This window comes from Podarcis erhardii (genome assembly GCF_964252035.2).
Source record: "Podarcis erhardii genome assembly, chromosome: 1".
NCBI classification, from domain to species: Eukaryota; Metazoa; Chordata; class Lepidosauria; order Squamata; family Lacertidae; genus Podarcis; species Podarcis erhardii.
The window spans coordinates 123,148,355-123,162,467 of NC_138497.1; the positions used below are offsets into that span (position 1 = coordinate 123,148,355).

The 14,113-nt window shown below is 44.7% G+C and overlaps 1 protein-coding gene across 4 annotated transcripts in view; it reads left to right on the plus strand.

Moving 5' to 3' along the window:
• HECW2 (HECT, C2 and WW domain containing E3 ubiquitin protein ligase 2) overlaps positions 1 to 14,113 on the plus strand; it is a 193,857-nt gene that overhangs the window by 49,898 nt on the left and 129,846 nt on the right. For all 4 annotated transcript variants that reach the window (XM_081855139.1, XM_081855143.1, XM_081855144.1 and 1 more), the window contains exon 2: positions 8,984 to 9,314. In XM_081855139.1, coding sequence (XP_081711265.1) covers positions 9,023 to 9,314 — 292 coding nt within the window. In that variant the 5' untranslated portion in view covers positions 8,984 to 9,022. The remainder of the gene's footprint in view (positions 1 to 8,983; positions 9,315 to 14,113) is intronic.

Below are 14,113 nucleotides of genomic sequence, written 5' to 3' on the forward strand. Positions count from 1 at the left end.
TAATGGTGTAATCATAGCACAGTGCAGTATAATCTAGGCTTGCAGTAGCCGCACCCACTGCTACCATATTTTGTAATATTATTTTGCCATATTCATGAGTTGGGTTAATCACCAATAATAAGCAAGGCTAAATTGACCAGCAGCTAAATAACTCATTGAACCCAGGCTACATGTTTTAGTGGCTAAAGAAGCTGCTAGTTGTGAATAACATGCATGACAGCTGTAGGCAAGTTTAACATGCATGTCATTTTATGTAAGGCAATGGCGGTTAATTTTAGACTCTGGATTGTATAGTCTTGCTGGGATTAGAGTGTTTATGCTCTGTAGAAGGTAATGTGCATTGCTTGATTGACTACAAAATGTGATGAGCCAGCCTTGTAAGGACCCTCTTGCTTATTCTGTTGACTTTGGCCATTAACATCTGCACCAAAGTTCTGCTCCAATTGTACAGTTGTTCAAACCAGTAACCCATGGAGTCAATTTAACTCATGATACTTGCTTACCTAGCTAAAGCGGTACCATCCAAATGTTGTGGACTACAACTCCCATCTGCCCCACCTTGCATGGCCAGTGATAAGGTATTATGGGAGCTGTAGGCTATAAAAGTCTAGAGGGCACCATGTTCACTACCCCTAGTTTAGATAACATGAAGCATAACTTTGGCCGCCAAACTATTGACCATGTCAATTTTGCTTGGAAACCAAGGTTTTAAAGCTTTTTCACTGCCACTTAGATAAACTTGTAGAAGACGAAAGAGGCTGGCACTTCCAGTAAAGATTTCTGTTTCCATTCATTCAGACCTCTTCTGATTAAAGAAGAAGAGAGAAATGCTCACTTCAGTTCCTCTGGGGAAGTATAATGAAACATTTTATCTCAGCAACATCTATTCTTGCTCCTTGTCTCTACAATCCGTGCTAGGAAGGTCTAGGCCAGGCTTCCTCAACCTCGGCTCTCCAGATGTTTTTGGCCTACAACTCCCATAATCCCTAGCTAGCAGGAACAGTGGTCAGGGATGATGGGAATTGTAGTCTCAAAACATCTGGAGGGCCAAGGTTGAGGGAGCCTGGTCTAGGCATTCCATTAACCACCTACACCTGGTAGTAATAGCAAAGTAATAAGCAGAATGACAGCAATTGAATTTGAATCAAAGATATAACGAGTGACCAGCAGGCAATATTATTAATTTAGGTGATACTTATAGTGAGTTGAACACGGGTGGCGCTGTGGTCTAAACCACTGAGCCTCTTGGGCTTGCCGATCAGACCTCGACCTCTGCCCCCAAATCCTGACCTGAGAGCAGCAACATTGCCTCCTGCCATCCGGTCTGTTATTTCTTCTTAGGCATGTGTTGAATGCCCAGGACTTGGATGATGATATTTGCAAGAAAAAAGGTGTCCAATTCTTTACCTGTCATTGAACTTGCTTTTACATTTATTTATTACTTACATTTTATATCCAAATCATCGGCATGAAAACACATTTATGTTGGGAATTCTTACTTTTGCAGCAATATTTTGTCATTTTCCAGAACAATCATTTACTTTTCATTTAAAACATTTCCTTGAAGAAATATACTCCCCAGAATTTCTCTTTCTTTTCCTTTGCTTCTCGTAAAGGTGCTTTTCTACTATTTCACATGAGTGAAACAATATAATATGCTATATATTAATAACTGCACCATCTGGTTTCATACTAATTCGTCTTCTTTGGGAAAATTGCATGTTCCTTTAACATAATTAAAGATTTTAATACTTCTGCACGAACACTTCATACCCTTAAGGAGGTTGTATTCCCAGCACTTTTCTGCTATGCTTTCTCTGTTGTTAAAAATACTTTAGCAGTGGAGTCCTATACAGGTTTACTCAAAAGTCCAGCTGAGTTCAATGGGACTTGCTCCCGGATAACTGGGCACAGGATTCCAGCCTAAAAATAATTTGCCGTGATTGTGAAATGCACTGTGTTTCTGTGGGTAGAATTCAAATCCTTGCATTGCATGGAGTACAGCAGGTTCACGTTCAGAAAATCAGCATTGTTTTTTGGATTATAAGACATAAATAGTAATGACCTATAGCAGTGGTCAGTAGCAGGTGACTTGTGGGGCTTCAGAAGCCTGCAGATGGCAGGCTAGCATCAGTGCTGCTGAGGAAGGGAGACAGGTGCTTTGTTGCTGTGAGGCAGGAGTTGCACCAAGCCAGAGAAAAGCTGGTGTGTTTATGGGTGGATGTGGATGCATGCAAGTGGAAATGGGTCTGTCTAAATCAGAGAAGAGTTGCAAGGTTTCTAGGTATGACAAAAATCATTTTACTTGTATACTTGCTTAGATATTTATGAATTGCTCTACACCAGTGTCTCTCGGCAGTTACTGAGTGGCGCAAAAACAGCCTCACGGGTAGGCTTTTGGAGAAAAAGGAAATTCCAAAGCCCACCAGTAAGCCATCAGGTATTTCTATACCTGGTGGTGAAAGTCTAGGGGGATTGACTTGAACTCCTTTAGTTCTTGCTGCCTACTAAAATGATGCATTTTAGAGCCAGTGTGGTGTAGTGGTTAAGAGCGGTAGACTCGTAATCTGGTGAACTGGGTTCGCTTCCCCGCTCCTCCACATGCAGCTGCTGGGTGACCTTGGGCCAGTCACACTTCTCTGAAGTCTCTCAGCCTCACTCACCTCACAGAGTGTTTGTTGTAGGGGAGGAAGGGAAAGGAGATTGTTAGCCGCTTTGAGACTCCTTAGGGGAGTGATAAAGCGGGATATCAAATCCAAACACCACTTCTCCTCCTCCTCTTTCTAATTAACATACAGTTGCATTGGCACATGTTTCCTTCCCCAGGAAAGAAGCATGTTCCTCTACTGTTGGCTTAGACTGGCAGTGAGACACGTTAAGTGTGAATAGAAGAAATGCAGAGAAGCAATCTCTCTCTCTCTCTTGCAGTTAGTCTAATTTTCCACGTTGAAGAGGGCTGGACCAAAGCTGGCTCCTTTTGGAATAGAATTTATTTATTTTAAAATATTTAGAACCCACCATTCATTTATGCAGATAGATGGGGTGCAGAACATAAAACAAAGTAAAAACGAACTGGGTGATGAAATCAACAGCAAGGTGTGCAAAAGTATGACATCTTGTACTCCTCTTTGATGACGTCATGCTGTGAAACTGTCTATGAATTTGTTAAATACTAGCAATAACAACAAACAAATAAGGCAGCTAAAACCAACGAAGCTCATTTGGTAAGACTTACAAAACTCAAAATGCCTGGGCAAATAAAGACATCTGAACCTGGCATCGAAGTGACTTTGCAATTCGCATTCCCCATGTGTCCACTCATCTCTAGTTCTGTGGAAATATTTTGTCTGGCACAGGATCAAACGCTTTCCTGAAATCAAGATCTACATTGTTCACTGCACCCTTGGACAATGAGATTGGTTTCAGCCAACTCTTTCCATTGCATGTAGGAGTTTACTTCAACACATGCAGCATAGCCAGTGCCGAAGACTTAAGGCATCCGTTTATCTTGAGAGCTTTCGTGGAACCCTCTCCCACTCCATTGTAATATAAACTAGTAACATACATTTCTGATCCCCTGCTTCTTGGCGAAATTCTACTGGAGACCTTCGTTGAGAACAGTTCCTTTCGCTTTCCAAGAAAATGGGAAGAACAAATGGCAACTGAAATCTACTTATTCCACTCCCATTTCCTTGACCTGATTCATATTTAATATATTATGATTGACATATATTGTAACTAGAAATAATATACACCAACCAAAATGTGCTTGTGTATTATTCCATGTCACTTCTGTCCATCAAGCTTATTCCTCTAATAAGCTTTGCCGAAGATGTTTTGGACTACAACTCCCATCAGCTTCATTGCTGGCAACTGACAGCTACAAAGAGATTCCGGCTTCAAAGAGATTCCTGCATAAGGAAGAAATTTATTCAGTGACACTAATGCATATAATAAAACAAAGAGGGCAATGTATGAACTCAAGGGAAATACTTTTCCTCTTCACAATGCTGAATTTTACCTATAATATTACACTGGTCTTCCAAAGACAAAATGAAGCAGCACTTTTCACATGGGAAACATTTCTGCCATTAAATAATTTATACTGAGCTTTCAGTATGCTCGTGATCTATAGTCTTCAACTATCTTCTGCGTTGGGTTAGTGGGTCTGAGAAGCAGCAGAGAAATGAGATGAGCCACAGCTTTTCTTAAGGCAATTCAGCAAGTCAATAAATGACTTTGTAGACTTATTACATTTATATCCTACCTTCACTACCACATTGTTCAAGATGGCATATATATTCAACTCCCCGCCCCAACCATTTCCCCCCTCTCAATAGCTCTGTGAGGTCTGTTAGACTGAGAAGCAGTGACAGCCCTGTGGTTACGCAGTGAGCTTCATGACTGATTGGGGATTTGAATTTCAGTTTTCTAATCTGACACCCTGCGACGCGGGTGGCGCTGTGGTCTGAACCACTGAGCCTCTTGGGCTTGCCGATCAGAAGGTCGGCGGTTCGAATCACCGCGACAGGGTGAGCTCCCGTTGCTCAGTCCCAGCTCCTGCCAACCTAGCAGTTCGAAAGCACGCCAAACAAGTGCAAGTAGATAAATAGGTACTTCTTCGGCGGGAAGGTAAACAGTGTTTCCGTGCGTTGCTCTGGTTTCAGTGTTACGTTGCGCCAGAAGCAGCTTAGTCATGCTGGAAAAACTGTCTGCAGACAAACATTGGCTTCCTCAGCCTGTAAAGCAAGATGAGCGCCGCAACCCCAGAGTCATCTGCAAGTGTCAGGGGTCCTTTACCTTTTACCTAATCTGACGCCCTAACCCAGGGATGACAAACATCCATCTGATGGGACAAATGCAGTTTACAGAGACTTTAAATCTGCCCTGCAGTCTCCTCTTGGTCCTTTTCTCTGCTTAATGCACAAACAGGACCTTTCCCCCTCTTAAATCTAATCTCTCTCTCTCTCTCTCTCTCTCTCTCTCTCTGTGTGTGTGTGTGTGTAGAAATTTTCAGAGATAACAACTGGTTCTCAAATTCACTCCATTGACCCACTATTAGCTTTGTGAAGATGATAATTCTCAACACATGAAGGAATGCCGAGTTGTACCTCCATGCATTTATGGCTTCTTATGCATGTACGAGTTGCCCATATGCATGTTTTATAACCTGCATTTTTGTTAGAGTACAAGCGTCCTGTACAGCTAGGGTTGCTAGGTCAGGAGGAACCCAGACCCTGATATTTCAGGGCCCAAACTTGAGATCGGGGGGGGGGGCTGGTGTCTGGGGGCGGGCCCTGGAGATTGAGGGGAGCAGAGGCAAGTAGGAACCCCCACACATCATGTCTGTGCAGTAATTTGCGGCCAGCTCCTGCTGGGCTGAAGCTTATAAGCTGCATGCATGGCCATCTTACCGTATTTTTCGCCCTATAGGACGCACTTTTTCCCCTCCAAAAATGAAGGGGAAATGTGTGTGCGTCCTATGGGGCGAATGCAGGCTTTCGCTGAAGCCTGGAGAGCGAGAGGCGTCGGTGCGCACCGACACCTCTCGCTCTCCAGGCTCCAGGAAGCTATCCGCAAGGCCTGCGTGCCCGGGGGAATTCCCCCCAGGCGCGCAAGGCTTGCGGGCGGCAGCCTGCAGCGCGGAGCAAGGAGCGCCCTTTGGAGGACGCCCCGTGCTTCGCGCAGGTGTCCGTAACTCCCCCCGGGCGCGCACGGCTTGCGGGCAGCAGCCGGCAGCGCGGAGCAAGGGGCGTCCTCCGCGCAGGTGTCCGCAAGCCTTGCGCACCCGGGGGAACTCCCCCCCGGCGCGCACGGCTTGCGGGCGGCAGCCGGGAGCACGGGGCGCCCTTTGGAGGACGCCCCGTGCTTCGCGCAGGTGTCCACAGCCTGCGCCGGACAGATATCCGCAGCGTGGGGAGCCCTGCAGGAGTTCCCCGCAGGGCTCCCCACCCTGCGGATAGCAGCCTGCCGCCCGGCGGGTTGAGCAACCTGAAGCAGAGCGCCCCGCGCCCCGGACAGACATCTGCAGCGTGGGGAGCCCTGCAGGAGTTTCCCGCAGGGCTCCCCACCCTGCGGATAGCAGCCTGCCGCCCGGCGGGTTGAGCAACCTGAAGCAGAGCGCCCCGCGCCCCGGACAGACATCTGCAGCGTGGGGAGCCCTGCAGGAGTTTCCCGCAGGGCTCCCCACACTGCGGATAGCAGCCTGCCGCCCGGCGGGTTGAGCAACCTGAAGCAGAGCGCCCCGCGCCCCGGACAGACATCTGCAGCGTGGGGAGCCCTGCCGGAGTTCCCCGCAGGGCTCCCCACACTGCGGATAGCAGCCTGCCGCCCGGCGGGTTGAGCAACCTGAAGCAGAGCGCCCCGCGCCCCGGACAGACATCTGCAGCGTGGGGAGCCCTGCAGGAGTTTCCCGCAGGGCTCCCCACACTGCGGATAGCAGCCTGCCGCCCGGCGGGTTGAGCAACCTGAAGCAGAGCGCCCCGCGCCCCGGACAGACATCGGCCAGCCCCACAAGCTCGGGGGACAGCGGGGAGGCGCAGTGCCGCCATCCCACTGTTCCCCGACCTGGTTTGGGGGGGGAAATAAAGGATTTCCCCCCCCTTTATTCCCCCCCCAAAAAGTAGGTGCGTCCTATGGGACGGAGCGTCCTATGGGACGAAAAATACGGTAATTGTTTTTCTTTAATTAAAGGCACTCATGCCCACTGGAGAAAAAAGTGCTACACCTGCTACCTGGGGAGGGCAAGGCAAACCTGGAGACTTCAAGTCAGACCTAGGGAGGCCTGGCAACCCTATGAAATTTGTGGGTGTATATACCCTGCGAAAGAGACTCGATGCGCAGCGGCCATATGGGGTGGACAAGGCCTGTTAATATTCATCTGTCATGAATTTGCAGTTGTACATAGAGGTGTTTTTTATTATTATTCTAATCTAGATGAATGTCGGCTATTGGTTTTTGAGGCTGTCTTTGTGTCACTGGAGCAGTAAGCCAATAGTAGCTTTCCATGAGAAGAACCACCTGTCTCTGCATTCATAGCCAGAAAAAATGGATGATGCGGAAGTGTGACTACCTTTAACTGGCTGGGTGACAATATGAGACCTGCAGAAATTTGCAAGATTGCTTAAGAATGCAGGGGGAAGACTTGGGAAGAAAAAGAGGGGGTTTTTTTTGTTTTTTTTTTAAAAGTCTTAATTCAAAACCTACATTGGTGGGGTGGTGGTTTCCTGATATCCTCACAAAATGAAATTAATGCAGGCTGCACCATTATGTTTATACTGTTATGGAGGAAGTTACAGCTACCTTTGCAATCTTTCATGAATTGCCAGACAGTTCAGAAGGCAGCCCGTAAATCTTATTAGGAGAGAGCCGTATTCAATTTTGCTGGGAAATTTAAGATTGATTTCTAGTAAATGGCATTTACAGGTGGTATTTACAGTTAACGTGTAACAGTTTTGCATTATAAAATATGACATAATGTGTTGGGAGTTGAATTTCCCCCTGCTTGCTTTTATTGTATTGTGTTTCTCCATTTAAAGACTTAAATAGTGCTAAGAGTTTGTGGTTGCCAGACCCCTCAGATCCCTGGATCCAGCAAGTGTTAAAAGCTAATCAAGCCAGGCTAGCTTCCTGAACCCCTGGATCCGGCTAGCTTCCTCATGAGGTGGTTGCCTGGGGTGATGGCCTATTAAGATAACAAAGGAAATAGGGCTCTGTGTGAGAGAACAAATGGGTGGAGACCCTCTCTCAACTCAGAGATAATTAGAATCACAGAGGCAGAGTTTGAGGTAGAGTTTGGGGGCTGTGGTGTGAATTAGAGGGAAAGGAGCAAGCTGGAGAGAGGGGCAGAGCACAGTGTTTGATTTCTGTTTGAATCCAAGGCTGTGGCTATGGTGGAAATGAGTTGGTTGCGTTTGGGCAAAATAATAAGTTGTGGTCAGGGCTCCCCCCCCCCCCCAGCCGGAGCTCGCAGGAGCTCAGCTCAGCACCTCTCAGGTGGGTTCCATTGCCATTCTAAGAGAAAAAGGGAGAAGATCATGGTGAGCTTCAGCCCCTCTTTTTTTAGAAAAACAGCACTGGTTGTGTTTGATCTGCATATCATAGCTGTTGATCTTTCATATGCCTTTGACTCCTTCAACTGGCAGGGCCTATGGGAAAACCCGGCAGTTATTTTGTGGGATTAAACAACTGCATTTTCTTATGCAGCAGCTGTAGTCTCAATACTGATGTCAAAATGCTAACATAATTTCCTGTGTGCAAGGCGGGATTAACGCAGCAGGGGGAGAGATTTTGCGCCAGCTGTTTGCCATTCATTTTACCAGCCTATTCTGCCCCCTCAGTACTCATTCTGCTGCCCGTAGATACCAGCCTTGTATGTGCATGTGAATACCGTATAGCTTCTTTTGGGGATAAATTAAGGCGTGATAAAAGTAGCTTCTTCCCAGGAAAAATCAGCAAGGCATAAACTCAATAGGTGATGGAACACTTTGTGAACATGGTTAAAGCTGGGATTTCCACGCTGTTTTAGGACCATCTGTTTTTCCTATTTTGAAATGCACCTTCTCAAACCACTTCCCCACCCATTTGCTGCACTGGATACTGGTCACTGCATTCACTGCTGGACTGAAAGCCAGCTTACAAGATTCCTATGGATTCTACTAGTGACTTTAATTGACCTTCATGGGAAACATAGTGTTGACAATTAGCAGTTTTAAGGACCAGTAAAGAGGATAATTTTGAGTGATTCAGCTGGCCTGGTGAGCTTGGGTAAAGTAGGTACGCAAAAATGTGAGCAGAAATTTATTTGGAAAATATGTGTTTTCTTTGTGAAAAGCCATTTTTGAGTATTAACGGTGAAAGCTTCTCCCCACAGCCTTTAAAAAACAACAACAACCAAACAGTTTAGCTCTCCTAATCAAGTTTCTGATCTCAGCAGATGTACAAGAGAGTTTGTATGTTGACGTTTGTGTTTTCTTCTTTACAGCTCTCTATGTGAAACCTCTGCTGTGAAAACAAGCTCAAGATGACCAGCTCAGCCAGGGAACATCTGCTTTTTGTGCGACGGAGGAATCCCCAGTTGCGATACACACTGAGCCCTGAGAACCTCCAGAGTCTGGCATCTCAGGGCACCATGCCTGAGAACATGAACCTTCAACGTGCTAATAGTGACACTGATCTAGTGACATCTGACAGCCGCTCTAGTTTGACTGCAAGCATGTATGAATACACCCTAGGGCAGTCTCAGAACCTCATCATTTTCTGGGATATTAAAGAAGAAGTGGATCCCACAGACTGGATAGGACTTTATCACATTGGTAAGCAAAGAGCTTTCGTTCCAGTTGTTACCTGGCGTGCTCCTCTGAAGGTTTGTCTTTCTTTAAACAAATGGGAATGGTTAGGTAAAGATAACACAGTACAAGGTTTTCCAGTGATTCGTGTAAAAACACGCTCCACGTTATCAAAGCTTTGGGTTTGTCCTGATCTGATAGCTACGGAAAAGCAATCTTCTTGATTGCAGAAAATACGTTGTGCTCAAGCTCTTTCTATTCTTAAATACGCTTGGTTGCAATAAGGCTTAGAAGTTCAAAGGGTTGGCTCCTTTCTGTGGAAATAGGATGAAGTTTTAGCTTTCTTGTAGCTTTAACTTGGCATGCTTCGGGGGGGGGGGGCAGGGAGCCATGGAAATAACTTCAAAATCACAGGAACATATTTTTTTTTACAATGCTATTTGTTAGCGGTAGTGTGCTGTTTACGAAACTCTTGTCCATAAGCTATGTTCTTGTAGTTTCAGAACCAGGGTTTACTTATCTTGTGTAACTAAACTATAGAGTGCTTAGCTTATAATCCTGAGTCCACGTGCGCAAGATATGAATCAGTGTACAGAGCTACTCCTCTTTTACACCCTAAAGTTCGTAGTAACTTAAACTGATGCAGCTGCAGTGAAGAGTGGAGCAAGCTGATCTGTTCCATTGTAACTACTTAGTACCTTTATTGGAAAGATGGGGACCAGCTAGTACTTTACTGTCTGGTTTAGCTGACATTTGAGATGATGCAAACAGGATAGATTCCACTTCTGCTCCACTCAACCACTTCAGCAACATGCCCCAGGTTCTGTTTATGCTGTGAACGACTTTAGAAACCAGCATCTCATGATCGGTGGCTGGTGCTAATAAATTTTGACCCATGCTGACCTTTGCACTTTACCTACACATTTAACGACTATCACTACTACTACTTCCTATTTATTATTATTTACAGTGGTTAGTCACTTTGCACAAAGAAGTCTCAAAACGATTTAACAAGACTCGACAGTGCATCTTACCTGGTTGTTGACTATACCATATCGGCTTAGGTTGTTAGCTGTGTGTGGTTAAAGCAATTTTTTGAGGCTGCTTTTGCATAAATGGTTAGCACAATAGATACACAACTGTTCATTTGTCATGCATTGTCTGAGTCTCTTTCCTTGAGATTTGCCTTTCCGTAACAATGTTGTTGGAAACATATCTATGGTACCTGGGAAAATGCTGTACTTTCCTTAGCTAACTGATCTGCAGATATAACTAGTGTCGTGCTGCACTGGTTGTGCTGGTATTTGCAAGGGGGCTCTCTGGAAAGTTCTTGTGGGATTCCACACAAAGCTCCACAGGATGCTTACCTTCTAATAAAGCTGTGGACTTCTCATTCCCCTTGCCCAAGGGGACACATCCCATGCCAACTGCACAATAACATAGTGGCTGGCCATTGCGAATTCTCTTATGCAGATCTTATCTCAGCTGTGAGCTAAGTGGCCTTCAACTCCAGTCCTTTCACCCTCAACCTCTCTATATTCACTGTGGGTGTGGTGGGGTTGATAATACTACTGACTTACATTACAAGGCTTTTGCAAACATTGCTGAGCTGTATTCATTTATTTGAATATTTGAAATGCTCACTCATATAACTGTTCACACTCTTATCCTTTTAAAAAGTGTGATTCCTTCCCCACACTTGTCATCCTGTGCATTTGCCCTATAGGTGGCGCTATGGTCTAAAGTAAACCACTGAGCCTCTTGGGCTTGCCATTTGTAAGGTCGGCTGTCCGAATCTGCACGACAGGGTGAATTCCTGTTGCTCTGTCCCAGCTCCTGCCAACCTAGCAGTGCGAGTAGATAAATACGTATTGTTGCAGCAGGAAAGTAAATGGTGTTTCCGTGCACTCTGGCTTCTGTCCCGTTGTCCCGTTGCGCCAGATGCAGTTTAGTCATGTTGGCCACATGACCTGAAAAAGCTGCCTGCAGACAAACGCCGGCTCCCTTGGCCTGAAAAGCAAGATGAACACTGCACCCTATGGTCGACTTCGACTGGACTTAACTGTCCAGGGGTCCTTTACCTTTTTACCCTATAGGGTAAAAGCTTTTGCATTTGCTGTCTAAATGGACTGAGGGAATATGAAGTTAACTTCACTCAAGTAGTGAAAAGTTCAATAAGAAGCATTTGGATGAAAAATATGGCTTTTCTACCTCTCAGCATCATGTGCTGGTCTTCTGATTTTCAAAGAATGAGCTTGATTTACAGTCAGACTAAGGCACTTGGATCTGTTTTTTTCTTTGTTTCTGCAACTTGCATACATTACGTGCAGCTTGCCTTACGCATAAGAGAGTTTGAGATGCCAGGATAATGCAGCAGTTCAGATGTACATTTTCCATCCATCCAACACTGGAGAGCTGTTTGACAGCGATGCTATTAGACCAAGGAAAATTGTTTACTTCCTAGTTCACAAAAATAGAAAAGGGGGGGGGGAACCCATCAGAGTTTGTGTAAAATAAGTTAATTCTTGTGGTGCGAAGGATAATCGATTGTTTCCTTACCACAAAATAAGCATAATTATCAATCACCCTCAAACTGTTTGACAAATGATACTTTAACAAAAATGAAGGACAAGGGCATCTGCCATAGAGTTTTTGTTTTTGTTTTACTAGAACTACCGGTAGTTTCATGCTTATGTGTATTTTTAAAGGTAATGTTGCAGATTTGTCTCTTCCATTCTCTTCTCTATCTTCCTGTAGGCATTTAACTCAACTGGTAGGGGTTGATGTTGTGTACAATATGCTTCCAACTCTTCACCATCATCAAAGAGAAGCATTCTCTGATGTGACAGAAATAGACAAAAAAAACTGGTTGCTCTTCTCCACAGGAAAGTTAATAGCTTAACCTTCCGAGAAATGATATGAAAGAGAGAAATCCACTGTAAATCTTCCATTTGCTCAGTTAACTACAATAGATTTTATCCCCTTCCTTCGAAAGGTTATTTTCCTGCCGTCATTAGTTGCTTCTTGGTTAAAGTGGCAGTGGGTTATTATGAAGGTTAGTGAGACGAGCTTATTCCCTTTTCATCAGATCCAGTCAGCATGAGCATTTTCTTGATTCTTTTATAGGTAAAGGAGCTTGTTCCTTAAAAGGCACTAGCAGCTCGCTTTGCACTATAACCTGTTGATATTTTATCTATTTGTCTATCAGGCTTCCTACCTGTCCTTCGCCGCAGTACAATATGCAATATAAAAACAAGTATAATAATTAGCAAATAAAAAGGTAAAACTGCTGATCAAAAACAGAGCTGTATAGATTCAGCAAAAGAGGTGGATCTTACAAAACAAAATACCGTAACTGCAAAAGGTGTGGGTCAAGAGGTACATTTGTGCAACAAAGATGCTAGATGCAAATCTGTGTGGAAGGAGTTCCAGAGCTGAGGTGCTCCTGCAGATAAGGCCCTCTCCTTTGCCACCAGACCCAACACTTCTGTGGGTGTCGGAAGCACCAAAGGTACCCTTTGCTGGTCTTAACACCCAAGAGGGTCTGTAGGGTGATAATCAACAGGAAATATATGTATTGCGTTTTGATTACAGTGGGAAAGTGGCAGCTTAAATATGAAGGTTTTCACTTGACTGTTGATAGTGGATGGATTCCAACTGGTGCCATTCCATAGGAGGACTTTTGATTCACTGGAAGCAACCACTAATGAAAGAAGTCAGGAGAATTTTTTTGCTGATTTGTTTTCACAACTGAACCCCCCCCCCCTTAAAAATCAAGTCCAGAAAGTTGTGGGCCCCTCCAGAACAGCATGTTAAGATGGTGTGGGAGGCAGCAGGGGAGCTGCCAAAAGTGTTGATTTGGGAAATGCATGTGTCCTGACTTGCAACAACAGGTGGTATTCAACTAAGTTTTACTCAGAATATACCTGTTGAAATTAAAGGACCCAATTTAGTCATGCTCATTATTTTCAGTGGATCTGCTCTGAAGAAAATTTAGCTGAACACCACCTATAGGAAGCTGCCTCACTCAACTTCGCTGTAGCCGAGCACATATTCTTTTGTCTTGTGGAGTTACCTGCTGTGTGTGCACCTAAATTTTATGCTGGTGACACATTCACATGTATTGTACTGGGATACATCTGCAGGGACTCTCCTGTTTTCATTGTGAAGATATCCTCTGTGCTTAACATTTAAGGTACCCACTACTGTTTCACTTCTCCCTCTCCTGCAATATATATTTACTGTCCATGCTAAGAAGAAAATTATTGAGTCACCACAGTCTTAGTATTGAGTCACCACAGTCTTAGTAATTGAGTTTTTCAGTAATGGAGTTAAATCTTCTTTTAATTAGAGATCTGTTTCGGATGGGGATTTTAAGTCCAGAAGATGATGAACTGGCATTTTACTGAAGGTTGATGCTTCTCGCAGGTTTATCAGGTTTCCATATGGATTAGTCTGTCCTGTCTGTCTTGGTGGAATACAATCAGGAAAGAACTCTAGGTTCAGCAGTACGTCTTATCAGCCGTTGGTCCCAGGTCTCAAAATTCAGACACAACAGCATTCTGAGCCCTGGCAAAAGGGCTACAGAATTAGAAGTGTAAAATTGCTGGGCAGCAGCCAAATGTTCTGTACCAGTGGGACCAACGGAGGCAGCGAGATGCCCTTCCAGAAGTGCTAACCTTTCTTTGATTAAACTCAGTCATTTCTATTTATAACTTGACATTGATAGGTATTGAATATCCTATGTATTTGATCCCATTTGTTTCCTAGATTTTACTTTGGGGGTGTGTGATCTCCTTTACTTTTATGCTGACTTGAGTATTAAT